Genomic DNA, 22,418 nt, shown 5'->3' with positions numbered 1-22,418 from the left:
TTTGTCTAAATTAGCAGAAAATCTAAAGTTCAATTTTTCAACTTTTTTTTTAAAGGATACGTTTATTTTCAAATAAATAAAATTCTTTGGAGTGAGTAGTAATCAAATGCTGATATCAAGGGATCCTACATCAAATTTGCTTTCAAAGGAGTCAAGATTAATTTGTAATTAGAAGCATCTGTTTACATACCAATACTATTTGTAATAAAATCTCTAAAAAAAGTTGTTTTACTTAAGTAGGTTGAACATGTCTTACTATATTGCTTATAGAGCAATTGGTTTCTTAAAACAATTGCTCATAAAAAGCATAGTCAAACTTAAATTCAACCTAAGTAGGATTATTAAATTCTAAGTTAGAAGAGTTTTTATGACTGACATTTTACTATAATGAGCCACATGATAAAGATCTGAATTAGAATACTAAATTTCATTTTTATCCTCTCCTGTTCTTATGTCAGAGACAGCACCACCCTTTTGAGAACAAAACATAATTCTAACAAGAACTGAACTCTCTGTCTCTAAGCTAGGTTTGATTTTTGTTCTTGGCTTTGTAGGAATTGATTAAATAATCTATCTGGTGTCATTTTGGTTGCAAATAGAGTTTTGTGGACTAGGAATTTACTTCTATAGAAAAAGGTGTTTCAAACTTTAGAAAACCAATTTATAAATCTTGCTTAAATGTTTGAGGAATGCCTATGTAAACAAATACTGCAACCTAAACATACCACATATTTAATCACAAAATCAAAGGAATAATTAAAAAAAATTAAATCTTTCTGTCAGTGCAAAAGCAATTGAATTGACTAAACTCACACTAGGGTGAACGACGTTTTCAGGAAAAACATAACCTGTTACCACTCCCACTTCTCCATAAATTTAGATAAATATGTAGATATATATTGATATGACAGAAAAAGGACTGCATTTAGTTAGAAAGAATGAGTTCGAATCTGAGTTCTTTCATTTGTTCTGCAATAGTGGACCGGTCACTTAATATTTCTGATTCTCAGTTTACTTGTGTATAAAATGGAGATAAAATGCCTGGTTCCTACCACAACCAGGGTTGCTATAAAAATAAAATAAAATAATACATATAAGCCATTTTGTAAGTTATAAAAACCTTGATAAACATTACTATTAATAATACTTCTATATTATTATTAAGAGACAATGGATTGCATTTTCTTCCTTAGCACTTTAGGCAGTATCCAAGTGAACTAATAACTTTGTGTACTCTCAATAAAGGTACTCAGAGTAACAGAATATAAAAATGGATTTATATTCTAGCTTTTGTAATGGGCTGAGGTTTGAGCTGATGCACTGAGGTCCCAAGTACATGAGGCTAGATAGTAATTGGGCTATACTCTATTAATATACATGATTGGATTAAGAATGGTCCCTGCCCACTCTCCTTGCAAGTCCTGATGTGTTGTATAGGAAATGACGATTTTGGTGGGTGGAGAGAGAGAAGGAAGAAGACAAGCTGGGAGAGATTGGGCTGAGTTCGAGACTCCGAGCTGCTGGTTGTGTGGCTGCTGGTCGAGCTAGCTTCTTGACTCAGCTGCACACATTGCTATCGCCGATTCTCTTCTACCTCCGAACCTTCTTCACTGAGAATAAAGACTGACGATTTTCCCCTAACCTGAATTCCTGTCTCGTGCTGATCTTAAAATACACGATCTTAACAAGCTTTGATGATGACATAAGGTTGGAAATATTTTCTTTTGTATGTTCTTTAAGTTTTTCTTTTGCAAAGTCATTACAATTTTACCAACTATTTTATATAAGAAATCTTTCTTGTAACTGTGGGTCCCTAGCACTGACAAATCTCTAGCCTGTTCTCATACAACATAAAATCATACTTAAGAGATTATAGGTTATCCTCAACCATTCCTTTCATTCTACTCTTCTTAAATGCTATTTTTGGGTAAGAAAGATTGTCTATATGGTTTCTGGTTGCAATATCAAAGTCATAGGTGTTATGGGAAGAGTGACAATGAATACCACTCTTATATAGCACTACTTTGCTTTAAAGTTTCTGTTTTTTCCCAGAATAGAACTAAAAAAGGACTTCCCTTAGGAACTGTCTGATACCTACTGGAACTGACCTATTTATCCAACCAGTGGCAAAGTTTGGATGGAGAGGAGTTTAAAAGAAAAATTTATATGGAAAATATAGCAAATCAAAATCCAACAAAATGGCTAAAAAAATCAAACTTGAGGCAAAAGTTAACAGAAGCAGCAAACTAGGAGAAGGTACACAATACTAGGAAAAGGTGTAGGGTCCTAAAGGAGTTCTTTAAAAATCATGATGTTTCCTGAAATAAAATTATACTATGGTATTTATCCAGTCATTTATTTACTCTCAGTAGGCCCATTTGTAAAAGAATAGTGGTGAAATACCTCCCAATTACCTCTTGTTTCTCTTATGAGGGCTTCTAGGACAATAAATTTGTAATCTGTTCTGAGTTCTTTGGAAAGACTGCATTACTCTACATTAAGTATAAAGTTTATTATAACTTATCTATATAGTTCAGATGAATCAGCTCCATCATTACTACTGCCAAGAGCCCATCATATATATTATGAAAGCCTAGTACTGGGATAGACATCATCTTTGAAATATGACAAGCACTTAGAAGCACCATTGTTTAAACTGATACATTACCATTTTCTGCAGGAATAACAGCTGCAGGACTATCTCAACAATTCAAGAACCAGTGGATATCATTCTTGTGAGTATCCCTAATATCAATGAAAATCACAACTCTTAGTTGACAGGCTAATATGTTGTTGTGGCTAAGAAAATTCAAAACCTCATGGCAAACCTCTCTTCTCAAGCCTCTTTCATTTAGACTGGGCCTGAACCCAACAGGTCTAAACCCAAAGTTTCTCCAGCCTGGTGATGCTTGTCGAGCTTGTGTTCTGGTGACATGACTTTAAAGAACCAAAGATCACCTCCATAGCATGAGAAGGCCTAACAGGACTTGTTCAGTAGAACACTGCTCATAACACCACCAATAATATTGTCCAGTTTTGACAGAAACTAGTTTCATGTAACAAATTAACATGGAGCTAGAAGAGATGGGAGGAACATTTTTAAAGACTCTCCCAAACTAGGATGCAGAGTAGTTTCAGGGACATAGCTTCTAGTTTTCTCCTTATCAAAATTGTTAAATCTGGCCAAGACACACATTTCAAGCATCAGTCAACAACAAGGCCAAAAAAAAAGCCATGCTCTGCCATGCAAAGGCAGATCAGCAGTAAACCTTTATCCCCGCGTTTATGTAGAAACTCAGTCTGAAGCCACATGAGGGGGAAGAATATCTTCAGGTAGGACCACCACCGGGATGACCACCAGGAATACAGGTTTATCGGGAACCCACCTGGTGGCAAATTTGAACTACAGTGAGTGACATCGAACCACTAACATAGTAATGGTTTCACCACACAAGGTAAGCATCTTAGATTTAGGAGAAAGAAGATACTGATTTATGACTGGAATCTGGATAGACAGAGAATGAGTATTACTTTGTAAAAGATATGATCAATATTTGAAAATGAACAGCAATTTAGAGAACAATCTGATATGCATTGAGTACTAATACAGCTACAAACCTAAGGTTGAAAGACTCGTATGAAGTGAATGAGGAGGAGAGGGTTTTGGAATTATTTGGATAAGAAAATAGTATAGAAGGAAAGGAGCTGGTAACCATCTCCTCTGTTTCTAAAATGTGGAAGGTAAACTGAGTGTTTATAAATTAATTTTAATATGTCATTGTTATTCTCAGTTATATTTCCAAATATGCTTCATACCGATTTTGTATTGGTCTTTAATTAACTGGTGGGGAATTTCTAAACATTTTATAAAATGAAGGAGAACCATACCATAGAATAGTGAATGGAAAGAGAATTTGACTGGTTATTAAGATATTTTGGTGCTGCTCTAGACAATCGATCTAGATTGACTGATTCTGGACAATCAATTAACCCATCACCAAACATATATAAATTCAGTTTTAGGGATACAAAATCACTTAATGTCTCTGGGCCCCATTTTCAACATGGAAAATGAAGGAGGCCCTTTCCTAGAATTGGAGCTATTTCCCAATAGGATTTTATCACACCTAAAAGGTACAAGGCAAAAATGGTCCATGACACAGTGTGTGAAAGAACAAATGAAGGGGCATTGTTCAAAAGCTCTTCCAGCTGCAAACCTATTCTTCAATACTATGGGTCTTGACAATGAAGACCCTGACTATGATCTGGTCTTCAAAATAGGAGAAGTTAAGAAATGGTGGGGAGTAAAAGGAGAACTGATTTCTCAGGATTCAATATGTATTTTGTGATAACACATGAAAGTTAATCACTGGCTTGGTCTAATTATAATTCTATATTCTGAGAACAAAATTCATGATACAGACAGAAAAAATTCCATACCCCTTGCTAGGAACACTAATAATGATCTCTTTCTGAGTGTTTCTCTACTCAGAAAACTCTTCCACCTCAGAGCTCACACCCTATAACTTGCTCTGTCCCAACATGCATAACCTGAGGCTTCCAAGGAAGAACTTGTTGTTTTGAAATGTTGCTTAAATGACCCATTAATTAGATTTTGATGTCACTAAACATCAATTTCATTTGCTTTCCCAAGTCTTCTAAGTAGCTATTTTGTTCTTTCAGGAAAGACAATTATAGAGATTCTTTTGTATTGTTACTCTCTCCTTTCTTCTCTGTTTAATATTTTTCACTACATTTAATACAAACTGTTAGAATTCTTGTTCATTTTTTGCCTTTTCCTTTTTCCTTCTTACCCCTCAAGTGGGGATCCATGAAGCTACTCCTAAAAGAAAATGAAAAAAAAGTTCTGTGTGCCTTTAAGCCTCAATTTGTTACATCCCAGATAGCTCAAATTCCACCAAAGACTAATGTAAAAAAAATGAAGGAAATCCACTGGGAAAACACAAATTAACAAACTATACTTTTAAGAATTATTTCCAAAAGCAGAGCCTACACATTCATACTTGCTTCAGAGCTTCCCAAAGTAGATTTCAGTGATCCTTAGAGAATTTCATGGTTAACACAAGGGTCCTTAGATCAAAATATATTACTGGGTTGGCAGGAAATGTTTGGGTATTCTCAGAAGGCATTTTTCTGGGAGTTTATAGGACCTGGTTTAGTTTTGCAGGGCTTTATTAAATCTATCTATCTCTATCTATTTGTTCATTCATTTATTTATTGCTGAGGCAATTGGGGTTAAGTGACTTGCCCAGGGTCACACAACTAGGAAGTGTTAAGTGTCTGAGTCCAGATTTGAACTCAGTACTCCTGATTTCAGGACTGATGCTTAGATTAACAGTTTTAAGAGAGGAAGAAGATAAGATGGTACTTGCAAATACTTTGTTGTCATTAGGCACTGTGAGAATTTTTCCGGTCTCCTTATAAGCTTTTTGAGTTTCCTATAATTAGGAACCAAAAACTAGATTATAGAGAAATGGGAAAAGAATATTCTTGTGCTTATAGGAGAGAATAATTTATTTAGAATACAGTAAAGATTTTAATTCAGTTCAATTCATATTCATTAAGTACTTAATGTGAATTAGGCACTATGCTAAGGAATGGAAATATAAAAACAAAAATAAGTCTCTGGTCCTCAGAAAACTTACTTTCTGGGGGGTAGGTGACAACATGTATAAAAATAAATAAATGCATCTTTAAAAAAAATACTCTTTCAGAAAAAGGTTAAGAGAGAATTTCAGCATAAAGATAAATGGATTTGCAAAAATTATCCAAAAGAAAGTTTTTGAAGCAAAAAAAAAAAAAAAAAAGGGGGGGGGTATCTTTGCTCAAAAATCTGAGAAAAGCTTGCAAAGCAAAAGCCTTACTAAAAAATCATATGATTCCTGGCCTTTCTTGTCAGATCTTGTAAAAAGTGCTCCAAGTTCATTTATAGTAGAAATTTTTTCAATTTGATCCTCACTGTGCTATCATTCCTAGAAAAAACACATTAAAATATCTGGCTTCCTCAGTGAATTATTTGAAATTAATGGATGACCAAAAATACATGGGGTATCTTTGCTTAAAAGGTCTGAGAAAAGCTTGCAAAGCAAAAGCCTTACAAAAGATCACATGATTCTTGGCCTTTCTTGTCAGGTCTTGTAAAAGGTACCTTTAGATCATTTATATTAGAAATTTGTTCAATCTGAACCACACTGTATTATAATTCCTAGAAAAAGAATATTAAAATATCTAGCTTCCTCAGAGGATTGTTTGAAATTATTGGATGACAGTTTTCTGGGCTTAATATGATACAGTAATGACTAGAGTTCAATGAGACAAAATTGGAAGTTCCATTGCATTCCATTCAACATTTCAATATTTCAACTATCTTTGTTGATATATAAAAGCATTGACATTATTGTGAGATATCTCCAGAAAGAACAGGAAATAAGAAATTTTGAATTTCAAAATGGTATTTAAACAATGCTATCTTTTCCATCTGAGTGAGACAAAAAACTGCCTAGAGAAATACACTCAGAGATTTAATGTTTACTGAGTTCTTACCATTACTATTCAGTGTCTTCATAATAACTTCCATTTGTGCAAATTCATAATTATAGTCTGGTTCTGAGGAAGCTTCACTGGCTGCATCCAGATCATGCTCTGGTGGACCAGCTTCTTTTTCAAAATCTTTCAACCAATCTCGTCGTTTCCTCTTCGGTAGATTTATTCTATTAAAAAAAAAATCAATTTGTTAGTATTTAAAATCAGTAACAATGAAAATGCTAATGAAAACAAAACATGAATAAACACAGTGATGTTACCTAAAAAAGTGGTTGTTCCCCCATAAGATTCTATCTCCATGCCATAACTGAGTGGTACAACACACGAGTGTTCCATTCACACAGGACCTGGAAAAAAGAAAAAGGAAGCCCTTAGGAGGAATGGAGTAGACAGTAATAGAATAAAGAGCCCAATGTCCAACGAGACCTTTGCTTTATCTTAAGTGTAACTTGAAACTTGCCTGAAATTTAAATTCTGTACTGTAGATAGTGGAGGCAATGCGTAACTACAAAAGAGAAACTTGCTTCATATACATTCCGGGAAATTTGTCACAATTTCTTGTATATATCTTACTTGTAATAACTGTTTGCATGCTGACTTTCCCATTAGTGCTCCTTGGCACCTGGAACTTGTCTTTTCTTTTCTTTCCTTCCTTCTTTCTTTCTTTTCTCTCTTTCCTTTCTTTCTCTTTTCCTCCCTCCTTCCCATTCTCCTTCCCTATATCTTTCTCTCTCTCTCTCCCTCCTTGCTTTCCTTTCTTTCCTTCCTCTTTCTCTTTCCCTCCCTGTCTTTCTCTTTCTCTTCTTCCCTTCCTCTCTCCTGCTCTCTCTTCCTCCCTTCTTTCCTCCCTTTCTCCCTTTTTTTCTCCCTCTTTCTCTTCCCTTCTTCCTTCCTTCCTTCCATTTCCAGAGCTTAGCATAAGGTCTGGCTCATCATAATTAACTGGCTGAATAACAATTATAAATGGTCTGTGAATTTAATTGCTTCAATACCCAATAGAGAAATAGCTTTTAAAGATCCCCCACCCTCCCACCCTGTTTATCAAAGAATTCCATTTTTTGCTATGAAGGGCACCATTAATGCATAAAGGCTTTGCATTTATTTGGAAAACAAAGACAAATCCCAAATCTGCCACTAGCTACCTGTGTGGTCCTGTGCAGGCTGTTTAAATTCCCAAACCTGCTTCATCATCTTTAAAGTCCTGCGGTTCAATTAAATGGCCCAGCTTCCTTCCAGTCCTAAATCTATGATCCTTTAATCCTATTATAACTGCTCCTTGATAAATGACCTTGTAATAAATCTGTTTTCCTACCACCTAAAAAGAGTGTACTGATGCTGATTAAATAAATAATATATTTACCTGTTCATTCATTCTTTTGTTTAATGTGGAAAAGGAAAGTCTTGTGGTTCCTATATCCACAGGAGAAAAGGGAACTGAACAACTAAGCTCTTATTTTCCATTAGCTTATTTTTCTTCACTAACCTGACCCTTATGAATTCTAAAATTCACAATTAAATAACAAACACAATATTGTACTATTAATAATAGGGTTCTGCATGAAAAGAAATCATTCAGTAGCAGCTGTATTTCAACACATTTCAACTATTGTGATTGTTTTGAATGAAAAAAGAAATTCCAGAAAGCTCTTTTAATATTTTTGATCTGTTACAAATACAACAAAGCAGTTTGCTACGTGTTTTTTCCACTGACATGCACCCATATTCTTGCCAGTCAAAATGACTAATTTTGTAACTTTATCCTTATAAATCTGGGTCCCATCTGTTTGGAATTTTCTACTATTTTATTAGTCTGCAGAACTGTGGAAAAAAAGAAAAGCCAGGATGTATTTTGCTGAATGGATGGTGACAAGTATTACAAAAAATGTGCTTATATCTTTTCCTTTATCATCAATTTCCCTCATCTATTCTTTTGTTCACCTTATTCAAAACTATCCATAGTCCTCTATTGCCTTGAGACTAGAACATAACCTCCTCAACCAGCCTTGCATTTAAAGGCTCTCACAATCTCTCATCTGCATTTTCAGACAGATTATTCTCCTTCACTCATTCTGGTCAAACTGGCTTATTAATCACGTTCTGAATTCAATGCTCCAATGCCCATTTCCATACTTTTTGTACCTGCTCTCCTCCCCATCTGGCATATGCGAACTTCTCTCCCCTACCTCTTAGAATCCCTAATTCCTTTTAAACTTCAGCTCAGATGCTGATTCCTACTTAAAATCTCTTCTGAATCTCCCCTATTTACTAGAGATCTCTCCTATTTGTTCTAGCATTTGTTTATCTGTGTTATTTTTTACAGCTTCTCAACAGATTGTAAGTCAGTAAAGGTCAGAGATTTTCTCTCTCCCTCTCTCTCAATTTTGTATGCTCAGCACCGAGCTTCCCACACTTAAACAGTAAATAATGTTTGTTGATTTGAATTGATCCCTCTGTTTAGAATATTCTTCTCTTCCTTCTTCATCTGTTAAATTCTTACCCTTTCTTTCAAGTCCAACTCAAATGCCACTTGATGAAGTTTCCTCTTCCACTTCTGTCTCATTCCTATTTATTTTACCCCACCTTTGGGACTTCACATAGAGTTTTGCATTGTGAATCTCTAATGCACATATCATATAATGTTTTGTATTACTGTTGCCTTTATCTTTTATCTTCTTCCTAGACTAGAAGCTTCAAGTGGGTAAGAAAAGTGTTTTATTTAAATTTTGTATCTTTCCTAAATCCTAGCATAGTATTTTGTGCAGAAAACACACTTAAATGTTTACAAATGAATGGCCAACACTGATTGACACCCATTTAGAGCTTTTGTCAATACATGTAATTTATAAAAAAAAAAAAAAGCCTCCTCATGGATTCCCTTACCTCTATTCTTCCAGAATTGCAACCTGTACTATATACTGCTGCAAAAATGATTTTCCTTAAATATAGATCTGACCATATCCCTCCCCTATTCAACACACTCTAATGGCTCTCTCTTTGTTCAGGATCAAATACAAACCATTCTGTTGAGACTTAAAAGTCCTTGACAACCTCATTCTCCAACTTTTCTCTCCTGCCTCTCTGGACACCATTCCCCTTCCCTAATGAGCTCACTTCCAAATTGTTGTTTAGTTGTTTAACTTATTGTGAACCTTTTCTGGGGTTTTCATGGCAGAGATACTAGAATAGTTTGCCATTTCCTTCTCTACTTCAATCTACAGATAAAGAAATTGAAGTAAATAAGTTTAAGCAACTTGCCCAGGATCACACAGCTGCTAGGTGTTTGAAGATGGATTTGAACTCAGATTTCCTGACTCCAGATTTGTACCATCTAGCTGTCTCCACTCCCAAATTGCTTTATAGAGAATTATTTAATGTTTATTCTCTTTACATAGGCATTTGTTTTCTCCTGTTGGAATTCTAGTAAGATCTTTGTATGTAGGAAATATTTTATTCATTGTTTTTGAATCTTGTTTTTCAGTCATTTCAGTTATATATGACTATTCCTGAGCCCATTTGCAGTTTTCTTGGCAAAAATACTGAGGGACTTTGCTATTTCTTTCTCCAGCTCATTTTACACATGAAGAACAGAAGCAAACAGGGTGACATGACTTGCCTAAGGTCACACAGCTAGTAAGTGTCTAGGCCAGATTTCTCCCTCCAGGGTGAACAATTTACCAGCTGCACCACCTAGCTTGTCACATAACAGATTCTCAATAAATACTTGCTGATTGTTAACTGATGATTAACTAATTTAGATAATAAATGTATTTATGCCTTAATTTTATATACTTTAAAAGGAAAAGTCAATAAATGCTTTGAAATACATTACACAAAATACACTGGGAGTGAACTCATTACTTCCTAGGTAATATAGAACAACACATGAGGTTCTAAAGAAAATTCACAAATATCCATTTATCTTACAAATAATATTAAGCACCAACCTTGTGTTAGGTGGTACAGAAGATACAAAGATGACATTGTTCCTACTCCCTTGAAATTTGTAGTCTAGTACAAGTAATAAGAAAATTATAATAATTATTATTATAATTATGATAATAGCAAATTATTATAATTATAATAATAGAAAGAATGTGAATAGAAAATAGAAATATAAAAGCATTATGGAAACTCAGATAGATGGATGTTTATTAAGGGGACTAGGAAAGTCTTCTAGGATGGGATGGCATTTCAGCAAAGACTTGAAGGATGGGTAAGACTGAACAGATGTGGAGGGGAAAGGGAGATAAGAAAGTCAGGAGGTAAAGGGAACTGAAATTCAGTGATATATCTAATTTCATCAGTGTGGGAACTCTAATAAAAAAAATTCCAGTGGTCTCCATCTTTTAATAATAAAAAACAATATGTATATCAAGTCTCACTATAATTTCTTTACCTTGCATTTTCTTTTGGAGTGAGAGAAACATCTCCATCTGCTGCAATGTCAATCTCACAGTGCTCAGGTTGAATTCCTATGCCAAAGAGTTGTATATCCTGAGAAGTATCTGCACCAACTCTGGTGTGATCCTGGTAAAAGATAATTAAAGACACTATAAATCAAATCTACAAATATCTTACAAATCACAAGACATTCCAACTTTTCTGAATGTATATAAGTATCACTAAATGAAGCAGGCTACAGATATCAGGTTTTGTGTACACTAAAATCAAATAAATACTTTATGTTGATAGTGCATTAAAGTTAATTTACATACATTAAAATTGGTCACTGTTGATGAACCAATTTAAAATTAGTGTCCTTTCAAGTCATAATATACTATATTATAATACAATAAAAATAGCTAAACTCCTTCATTGGTATTATATATAAAGGCACTGAAAGTATATAGAATATTCCTCACTTCTTAGATATATTTAATCATGTGAAGCTGATCGTTCCCCCTTCTTCCTTCCGTAAATTTTTTCCTTCCTTGGTTTTTGTGACACTTCTCTCTCTCGGTTCTCCTCTGTGTCTGGCCACCCCTCCTCCGTTTCATCTGCTAGATCAGTATCCATATCTTTTCAACCATGGGTGTATTCTAGGGTCCTTTTTTTTTTCTTTCTCAATACTCTCCTTTTATGACCTCATCACTTCCCATAGATTTAAGTAGCATCACTATGCAAAGGATTCCTCAATCTATTAAAGTAATTCTAATCTTTCTGCGGATCTCCAGTCCCACATCTCCACCTGTCCATTGGTTATTTCCAAATGAAAGTCTCATGGGTACCTTAAATTAAATTTATTGAAAATAGTCTCAAATCACTGCCTCCTTCTAAATTCTCCAATTATTTCCTCTTCAATTCTTCATTCTCTCTCATCCTAGATAACTAATCATTGCAAAATCTTATTATTACTTATATGAAACTTCTTATATTCATCGCTTTTTCTTCATTCACAGAACAAAGGATATATATATATATATATATATATATATATATATATATATATATAAATTCAGTGTTGTTATAAGTTAAATTAGAATGCAACTTGGTCTCCTTGCCACCTGTCTCTCCCTATCTAATCTTTTTTCCACACAAGAATATTCCCCTAAACAATAAACTCCAATGGCTTTCTCTTACCTCTAGAAGAAAACACATATTCTTAAATTCAGCAGTTAAAGTTCACCATAATTTCGTTCTAATCTAGGCTTAGTTCACATTACTTTCCTTCACATTCTCTGCATTCCAGTCAAACAGGATTCTTGCTGTTGTCTGTACATGATATCCCATCTTCAGTGCTTCTACCACTGTATAGGCTTTCCTCCTTGGGTGAAATATACTACTTTCTTGTCTCTGCTTTTCAGAATTATAGCTTAAAGTGTAGTTCAAGAAGCATCTTGTACATGGAGCCTAACATGATATCCTTAGTTCCTGATGCCCCTTTCCCAGAAAATTATTTTCCATTTATTAATTCAATTCAAATAGCATATGTTAAATACAGAAGAAGAGTTAGATGGAAAGAATTTTGGAGGCAGGGTTAACTAATTAAGAGGTGATCATCATGACATTCAACTCAGAGGATTAATCTTCAGAGCCCATGACTGTTCTATCTCATGCTAAGCTGCATAGTAGATAGAACACGAGTCTTGAGTCAAAAAAATCTAAGTTCAAATCCAGTCTTAGACACTTATTATTGTATGCCCCTCAGCAAGTGAATGTCTGAATCAGTTTTCTCAATTGTAAAATAGGGATATCAGGAATGCCATAAAGATAATTTATAAAGTGCCTGGAATATAGTATGGGCTTATTAAGGATGTGTCCGTCCTCTAAACTGAGAACAAAAACTAAACTTTTGCCTTTTTTATAATGTTACAAGTAAATACTATTGATTCTGTTGTAATAAGCCCTCCGAAGATGATAGACTAGGCTAAGTAACTTTTGGTCTCAGCAAACAAAATTTTCAGGAAGGTCTCACTTCTTCACGGACCTCTATACCAGAATACCAGAATAATGAAGATAATATTTTTACCTAACATGAGAGAGAAAGGCACAAGCTATAGAGACTACCATAGAAGCTAAGTTATACAATAAACCTGGAGTCAAAAGGACTTATCTTTCGGAGTTCAAATCTGGTTTCAGACACATACTAATTGTGACTCTGAGCAAACTACTTAAGCCTGGTTGCCTCAGTTTCCTCATCTATAAAATGAGCTGGAGGAGGAAATGAAAATTATTCCAGTGCCTTTCCCGAGAAAACTCCAAATGGGATAACAAAGAGTAAGACACTATTGAAAATGACTGCATAACAACAAATAGAGTTTATGTCTTTGCTTCCCAAGCTCTCCACTGTTTTTGTATGTCTTTTTAAAAAAAGTTTTCTCATGCATATGAGAGACATCTGTGTTATTAGCACCCAGTTTGACTAATCTCTTAAATAAGGAGGGGTGAAAGGAGTCACTCTGCAATCCTATCTTTGAAACCAATTAAAGCAATATGCATTTATTAAGGAAAGAAAAGGGAATAAGCTTTTATTTAGTGCCTACTATGTGCCAGGAACTGTGCTAAGAACTTTGCAAAAATCCTATCACTTGAGATTTAAAATATTTACTATGTACCAGGCAATGTGGTAAGTTAATAGTCCCAATTCTTAAGAAGTTCACAGTCTAATATATTAGACAACAATGTACAAACACATGTATATACAAACAGCTCTGAACAAACAAAATAACGTATGGGTAATTTCAGAGTGAAGGTGATAAGATTAAGGAGAACTGATTGGGAAAGACTGCTTGTAGAATGTGGGACTTTAACTGAAACTTTAAGGAAGCCAAGAAAATCAGAAGATGATAAGAAAGGAGAGGGTCCTAAGCATGAAAACAGATAGCTTAATGGTCTCATTGCATAGCAGGCCCCAGAAGAGTCCAATAAATAGTAAGGGGTTCCTTTTGCACTAAACTGTAGGGGAAACATTCAGTGGCTTACTCATTGGTCCCTGTGACTGGATGCAATTTGCAATTTCAATCATGAGCTCATGAGGCCAAGAGCCAGAAGATCATGTCTAGAAGAAGAAAAATGAGTCTCTTTTCTGAGTTTCTGTTAAGGTTGCCAGAAAAGAAGCAAAAAGCTATAAGATTCTTGTTTTTTTGTTTTGTTTTGTTTTGTTTTATTTTGTTTATGGAGTTTTACAGCTTAAAATTTCATTATTTTAAATCACAGCACATAGGAATTCTAAGATATTGGATCAAAATGGAAATACTACAAAAATCATTATCTTTTTTTTTTTTTTTTTTTCTTATTTAGTTAATTCAATAAAGTATAGTCAGGAAATAATTATCTTAAAGACATGCTACTTAGTACTGTGCCTTGACCACAGAAGGCACTTAAATAAATATTTAAAGAATAAAATTATGAATGATGGTTTATGACAATATAGTGATGATTATCTACCGAAGGGATAATTTTAGAATTCATTGTATTATTAATTCTTTTAATTAAATGAAGGATAAACTAATGCCATATGGGTCTTCCATATGAATGAGTCAGGAATTTAGATTTATATGTGTCCTCTTACCTTTAGATAATAGACAAGAAGTTCATTGAGAGCAGGGTCAGCATTCAAGTTCACCAAATAGCATTTGTCATCCCCCACCTTGATGCCAGAAGTCTCAAGGGAAATTCCCATACTTTCAAGCTGTCTTTGCCTCTCCTGTAGACAAAACCAGACAAAAGTGAGTAACTCATCCAGTTTGTTGCCTTAGTAACAAGACGTGCAAATGAAAAGTTTAAGTCATTCTTGCTGAGTACAAAGCCATCACATAGACACATCTATTAGAAACATAAGAGGCTAAAGATTGGACTGGATCCCAGATACTCCTTTGGGTTGTAATTGATTGGTGTGGTCAGATACTTAAGCATCAATGTGACTGAAAAATGTCTGTAAAAGTGTACATCTTTAAGTGACTTTCAACATATAAATGGAAATCTAGCCCTTGGTGATAACTATCTTTCTTGAATTCTTCAAGAGAAACTTGTCAAACTGCATTTCTTCATAAGCTCACAAAATCAGAATCATAACAGCAGCTTCTAAATTTATAATAGTGCTTTAAAATTTCCAAAGCACTGTGCATATATTATTGTTTCATCACTTGAATCAATGGAAATTATATTACTGCTCGATGTTAGGATTATGCTGCTCATAGCATAATTTGAATTTAAACTACCTAGTCTTGCATTTTTGCTATATTTTTAGAAGCAAGATTAGACCTTTGTTTAAATGTACTAGCATTTCAGATAGTTCTATAAATATACTCATATAATCTTTGCTGTTCCCTACCACACTAATAAATATAGAGATATTCACATACAGTTCAAATAAATAACAAAGAACAAAACATCAGGTATAAGAAACTGGTGTCTAAACTACTTTTTTATAGATTCAGTTGATCATTAAGTAGAAATAGGCCTTTTAATACTTTTTAGTAATAACTATAAAACTACTATAAAAACTATAAAAGACACAAGAGAGAAAGCAGAATCATGATATTTCATATCAATCTACCTGAGCAATTTCTTCAGTTTTCCTTAATTTCTCTTCCCAGGTTACAGTTAATTCTTTTATTAGTTTTTCGGATTCTTCTAATTTTTCCTTTAGTTCTGGAGCCTTCATAGCCTTAAAAAGTAAAAAAACAAAACAAAACAAAATGCTACAATATTTTATTTGATATCTCTTCTTCCTATTGTTTTGAATGAAGTAAAAAGTCATTTCCTTTCAGGGTTATTACCAACAATGTGAGGGTAGTAATTTAACCAAATAAAATACAAAAAAACATGGATGTGTAATCAATATTTTCTTGATTCTTTTAAAGCAGGGGTAGGGAATTTCAGGAACAGTAATGAGTTTAATTCTTGTGCTTATTTTAAATATCAGAGAAAAAACATTTTTAAATTCTTGTCTACAAATAGTAAAGAAATCAGTAGCAAAAAGACCATTTAATCAATGTTACCTTTTTCTACTAATGACAGACTTCACCATATGTCACCAATGAAGGCATCTCAATTAAATTAACCTACTAGGAAAGATGAAATTTCTCCTAATTTATTTGCAGGATATTATCTGGGTCCTTTATTATTACTTTTCTTTACTGTTGGCAATCAATTTAGGCAATTTATTACTCACTTGGAAGCAGGACATCTGGTGAAAACGGCAGTAATTTGCCTCTGAATTTGTTCAAGGAGAATACCCAAGGGGATTGGAGCTAGACAGATGCAGATTTTCTTTTTAAAATGTTTCATTTCATTTGACAGCAATATGCATTCTGACACCCTGCAGTAATATGATTCTCTACAGAGTAAAAAGGGCAGCCAACAGCAAAGACCACAGGGTTAGAAAGAAAAACAACTAAATGAAGTGTCTCAGATTTAGAGGCTAATCCAAATGCACTTCCATCCCAGTCAGTTAATAAGGATGGTTAAATTCCTTTAGAGATACTGATAACATCAATGATTCTAGGAATGTACTTGGGACATCTAATACTGGACACATCTGAACATTTTAAGTGGGCTTATATGATAGCTTCTCTTCCATTTTCTACCCTCACATTTTGCTCCAGGAATCTGGCAAGTCTGCCAGCTCTGGCAAAGCAAGTTATGCTTTCTCAGCTGAGACTGTCTGATGATAACACAAATTCAAAGAAAAGGAGAAAACAACTAGAAATTTCATCTGCAAACAAATTCTAGGATCATTTCACTTTTTCCCTACAGCTGGGAGATCGACAACTTTGTCCAGAACTTTAATTTTTCCGACACATTTTCCAGTCTTACTAACTGCAATAATAAAATTATGTTTGATACATTTTAAAAAAGTAAATGAATTCCAAACACACAGAATATGTTTGTTTGATTGCTTTCCAAATGGATGATTTTACATTAAAAGCATCTGCAAGGACAGAAAACCAACAACACTTTTCTGTAATTTACTTGTTTAATAGAAACAAGAGAGCCCTTCATTGAATTCCACTGGGAAGACTACTATGCTACAAATACTCAAGAAACGGATCCAAGGAACTTTTATTGTCATTCTCTCACCACTCAAAAGCATCCAGCCAGATACTTTCCTAATCTGCAAGCTCACACTCATATGCTCCAAAGATAAGCACAAAATAAATGGAACAAATCACAAAATCAGAGATTCCATTAGACATTTTTTCAACCTAGCAAAATGTGCTTGTCTACCACTAAGAATAACTCCTCATCAAGGCAGTATTAGTAGATCTTGAATTTTAATAGCTTTTTTTTCTCCTGGAGAGCTAACGATATTTTCACAAATATACACAAATGGCTTGTAGAGTTAGTCTCATTCCTTCATAGGTATATCCATTACAGCCGGTTCCTGATGATTCTAGAACTGATTCCCTTAACTAGTAGCATATAAAGTCCACTTTCTTCTCCATCTTCATGATCCCCCACTTTTTCTTGTCTTCTTTTAGATCATTGCTTAACCTAGCCCCCACTAAGAAATAGGCAAGATCAAGTAGAAACGATGAGATGTAAAATAGTTTTGGTTTTTTTGTCAATAATTATGGGAAATAGTAAAAATCTTCATTGCCTAGAAAAATGCCTTATACTTGATACATGCTTGTTGAACAAATTTTTTTTTTTTTAATTATAGCTTTTTATTTACAAGATATATGCATGGGTAGTTTTTCAGCATTGACAACTGCAAAACCTTTTTTTCCAATTTTTCCCCTCCTTCCCCCCATCCCCTCCCCCAGATGGCAGGTTGAGCAATACATGGTGAATATGTTAAAGTATAAGTTAAATACTATATATATACATGTCCAAACAGTTATTTTGCTGCGCAAAACCATCGGACTTTGAAATAGTATACAGTTTGTCTGTGAAAGAAATCAAAAATGCAGGCGGACAAAAATAGAGGGATTGGGAATTCTATGTAATGGTTCATATTCATTTCCCAGAGTTCTTTTGCTGGGTGTAGCTGGTTCCGTTCATTACTGGTCTATTGGAACTGATTTGTGAACAAAATTTTCGTTTGATTCTGACAAGACTCTTATCAGGTAAGTAGAGGAGATATTGTTATTCTCATACTACAAATAAGGAAACTGAAGTTCTCAGAAGTTAAGTGATTTATTCAAGATCACCCAATTAATTAATGGCAAAGCAACCATGACTTGAATCTAGGTGTTTTATATATATATATATATATAAAGACTACATATAATGAGAAAGTGTAAGTGCTTTGAAAAGAGCAAAGTACCATATAATTTAAACAAAAAATATGCATCAGGATAGTTTTTACCTCAGCCTGTGACAGCTGCTCTTTCAGTTTCTCTACTTCCTCACGTAGTTCCCTAATGACCCTTGCATTAGGATCTTCATTGACCACAGCATGATTGACTATTCTTTTGGCTCTGTCTGCATATCTTAATGTAGAGAGTGTCTCTTCATAGTTGTCTGCTGCTGGGCTGATAGTGGCTATCATGGAAGTTTGACTATTGCCTCCCAAGTTGTCCTGCAAAACAAATTGTACAGAGATTCAGGAATATACAATAAATTCATTATCTTTTTGTATAACATGTAACTTATAAATTAAAAAAAAAAAAAAAAAGAATTAAGGCAAACTCTGCTCCTAATAGTGAAGAGCCCTAAAGTCATATTAGCTAAGCTAAGAAGAGTAAGTTTATAAGTCAATCCTATCAGTTACTGTGCTCATTGATATCATAGTATAGGATGAAGTAATAATAATCTTAACCTATGGGAGATTGAAGAAAAATTCTCCTTCAACAAAAGGGTAATTAATATAACCAGAGTAGAAAATCATAGCAGAGTAGAAAAGTAAAATTTTAATAGAAATATGATTTCATTCTATATTCTACATGAAGGTGACAAGAAAAAATGCTATGACTTCTTTGTATAGTTCACAAATGATTTCTATAAACATGTAACTTGACCTCCATGAATAGTCATAAATATTAACATTTACATAATATTTTATAGTTACAAAGCACTTTCCTCACACCAACTTCATAATGTAATGAAATAATTATCTCTATTTTCAGATGAGAAAACCTGAGTATCAGAAATTAAAATGTGCCCAGGTCTTCAGCTTACTCTTTTCACTATGTCACAATGACTTTCTAAAGGAATAATGCTCAACTATTGAATAATGCTTGCCTAAAATGAATTATGCCAACCAAAGGAAAGAAGATAGCAAAATGTAAAAAAATATCATTAAAACATGTCTTCTTATCTGACTAGGAATCAAGAAAATGCATTTTATGGGTGTTGCTTATACTTGATATGTACACTTTTTTAAAAAGAAAAAACTTCAATTAAAGTGTTACTCCACTTTCTCATTGTGGTCTGAAAGTGACTTCTGGGCTCGCTAAGATGAGTCAGAAAAGTGTAAGCTCTGCTGCTGCTATTCAGCCATTTCCAACTACTGGGGCCCCCATTTGGGGTTTTCACAGAAAAGATACTAGAATAGTTTGCCATCTCCTTCTCCAGCTCATTTTTCAGATGAGGAAACTGAGCCAAACAGCATTAAGTGACTTGCCCAGGCTCACACAGGTACTAAGTGTCTGAGGCCAGGTTTGAACACACGGATGAAGATCCTGACAACTGGAAAGGAGGCCCAGGAATAGACTGAATATTCATCAGCTGAGGACCAGCCTCATTATATCTGGAGATAGTAGGCCACAGTTTGGTTGCAAGATCATGAGTTTCTGTGCCATAACAACTCTCAGAGACATTTATAGAAGGGTTACAGTTCAGTTACTAGAAGGAGTACCAGTATTGACAAAACTAAAGATAAACTGGCATAAACCTTAAGAGTTTATCCATTCCAATCCATCTTACAAATGAGTAAGCTGAGGTCCAAAAAGATGAAGTCATTTTGCAAGATCAAATGGCAAGTAAAAGGCAAAAGAGGAATAGGAAATAGGGCTGTTGAGTCCTATTTCAGGGTCCTCCTCCCAAGAGGAGAAATGTTCTCATTTTTTTTTAAACCAGATCTAGTACTTTACTGGTAAAGGAAATTTCATTGATCAATGTAAATTGATACCTGTTCTTTGAATTATAATCTTGGAGGGTCAATGAATGAAAGGTTAAGTGACTTCCATAGGGCCATATGAGTCAATATGTATCAGAGGCAATACGTGTACCGAAATATTCCTGACTCTTATGCCACACCATCCCCTTAGCACATGTGAAATGAAGGAACATGCAACAATCAAGCATTACCTTGAGAAGCCAAGTGAGGACTGAGTCCCGGTAAGGCACAAATTTGTTTTTACCCTTTCCAGCTGCTTGGTCAGCCAGGGATGATATAACTAATCCTAGGGTGGTGAGTGATCTAGAGGGAACAAAAATAAAATAAAATTAATCCTTCTAGGTAAATAGGTGATAATAGCAAAAAGAAAGAGGAGGAGGAGGAGAAAGAAAACACATAAAAGGACAAAACTAGTTGTTTGATTCCTATCAGTCTAGTAATAGCCTGTTAAGAATAGAGAAAATGAACAAAGTAATCCCATTTACATACTGGATTAATGACTTTCCTAGAAAAAGGACTATCTCCTGGGTGTTAGAAAACAACAATAAAAAAATTATACAAAAAGAAAACTATAGCATAAGCCACAAAATGGAGGATTCTGCATCTTTTGTTTAATGGTTTTTAAATATAAGCTGCTTATGCTGAAGCTAAAGAGTTTTGGTCTGCCTTCTACCTCTAACACAAAAGGGTAACTTGCAAATAGTTCTTCAACCACAACTCCCTTGGCTGTTCAGATTATGTGCTGACAATTGGATTCAATGAAGAATTAATAAAGTTGTACAAACTTACCAAGCCACACAGACTGTCTATGTCTCAGGCAGTATATAAGAACCCTTGTGGGAATGCTGACCCGGGGAAAAGAATAATTACAAATCTCTATGTCAAAGAGGAAGAGCTAGGTGGGCTCTTGGGGAAAAATCCATTCTTTTAAAATCTTGTAGAGAAGAATGCTGCCAGGAATAATACTTTGGGTCACAAAGGAATGAAGGAAAAGAAGAGGATGTCTATTTGTGTCATCGATTGTCACTTGCATTTTCTAGAGTAAATAAATACCACACCAAATTGCCTATATAATAGGGAATATTCAGAAAAAATGAAGATGGTGACTTTAATGAAAGTGACAAAAGAGAGCCTATATCCCGAGGATAATCACCAAGGCCAGTAAAACTAGGGCTGAACTAGTTCTTTGAGAACCCAAATTGATCCCAGAGAACCAAATTTCGGAGCTAAAAAAGTCTTGGAAGACCATCTTATCTAAACCTCTCATTTTAACTTGCAATATTTTAAGATCAAACTCAAAATCAATAGAAAAACTATTTTCCACAAAATATACCACCCGAAAGAAAACCCAAAACTGAATATACAGAAATAATTCAAGAAATGAGTCAATATTACAATAACTAAAAGTTATTACTACATAGACACAGATAGGATATAATACATTTTGACAGATTTTAATATTCAAATGAAATCATTTTCATCTCCCAAAGGGTATCACTATAAAAGTCAAACTACATGCAATGCATATGAAGTATAGAACTAAGATGGACGTCAATAGATGATTAAAGAAACCATTTCTGTTTGGATACAGAATATAGTTATTTTCCCACTAATTTTCTCCTTCATTCAATAAACATTTGTTAAGTCCCTGCAGTGTGAAGAGTATTGTGCAAACTCTGGGAAAAAAATAAAATCTACTTTTAAAACAAAATTACTAAACTAAAAACAGTTGTCCTTTTGGTATATATCTTCTCAGAATCAAGTAGGATGATTTCAGTTGAAAAAGACTAGTAATCAATAAAAAAGTTGGCCTGAAGATATAGAGAATATAAGATTTTTAGAATATGTAACTTGTTGCTTGCTTATTATTATTTTGTTTCATCATCTCTCATTTCTCTTCTTTAAAAAAAACATTTCCACATTTATCATGCTGCACAAGAAAAATCAGATCAGAAGAAAAAAAAAACAAGCATTGCTTATTATTTTTAAAAAGCATTTTTAAGGGCAGCTAGATGGTACAGTGGATAGAGCACTGGCCCTGAAATCCAGGACCTGAGTTCAAATTTCAGACACTTAACACTTCCCAGCTCTGTGACCCTGGGTACATCGCTTAATCCCAACTGCCTCAGCAAAAAAAATAAAGATAAAAAGCATTTTCTTTGATTAATTACCCCCCACCCCCACCACCACTATTTTAAAGGCTGTTCTTCAGTAAGGCATTTCTCAAGCATATTTCAAAAGCATACAAGATTCCTTGACAGATATAACACAAGAGAGAGAACTCTGTTAGATCATGTTTTATCTGATTATTAATATCATATGAAGCATAGATCAAGGACACATGTTC

The 22,418-nt window shown here is 34.2% G+C and overlaps 1 protein-coding gene across 7 annotated transcripts in view; it reads right to left on the bottom strand.

Annotated features, from left to right (window-relative positions):
- The window catches only part of KIF13A (kinesin family member 13A), a 247,494-nt gene that overhangs the window by 69,232 nt on the left and 155,844 nt on the right, over window positions 1-22,418 (bottom strand). For all 7 annotated transcript variants that reach the window (XM_031946800.1, XM_031946801.1, XM_031946806.1 and 4 more), the window contains 7 exons: window positions 20,263-20,374; window positions 18,320-18,532; window positions 15,563-15,673; window positions 14,576-14,710; window positions 10,961-11,091; window positions 6,825-6,911; window positions 6,565-6,731 (listed from right to left, as the gene is read on the bottom strand). In XM_031946800.1, the coding sequence (XP_031802660.1) occupies window positions 6,565-6,731; window positions 6,825-6,911; window positions 10,961-11,091; window positions 14,576-14,710; window positions 15,563-15,673; window positions 18,320-18,532; window positions 20,263-20,374 (956 nt within the window). The remainder of the gene's footprint in view (window positions 1-6,564; window positions 6,732-6,824; window positions 6,912-10,960; window positions 11,092-14,575; window positions 14,711-15,562; window positions 15,674-18,319; window positions 18,533-20,262; window positions 20,375-22,418) is intronic.

Source organism: Sarcophilus harrisii, chromosome 1, assembly GCF_902635505.1.
Source record: "Sarcophilus harrisii chromosome 1, mSarHar1.11, whole genome shotgun sequence".
Lineage (NCBI taxonomy): Eukaryota > Metazoa > Chordata > Mammalia > Dasyuromorphia > Dasyuridae > Sarcophilus > Sarcophilus harrisii.
The sequence above is the reverse complement of the archived record's forward strand: the minus strand, read 5'-3'. Positions and strand labels throughout refer to the sequence as shown.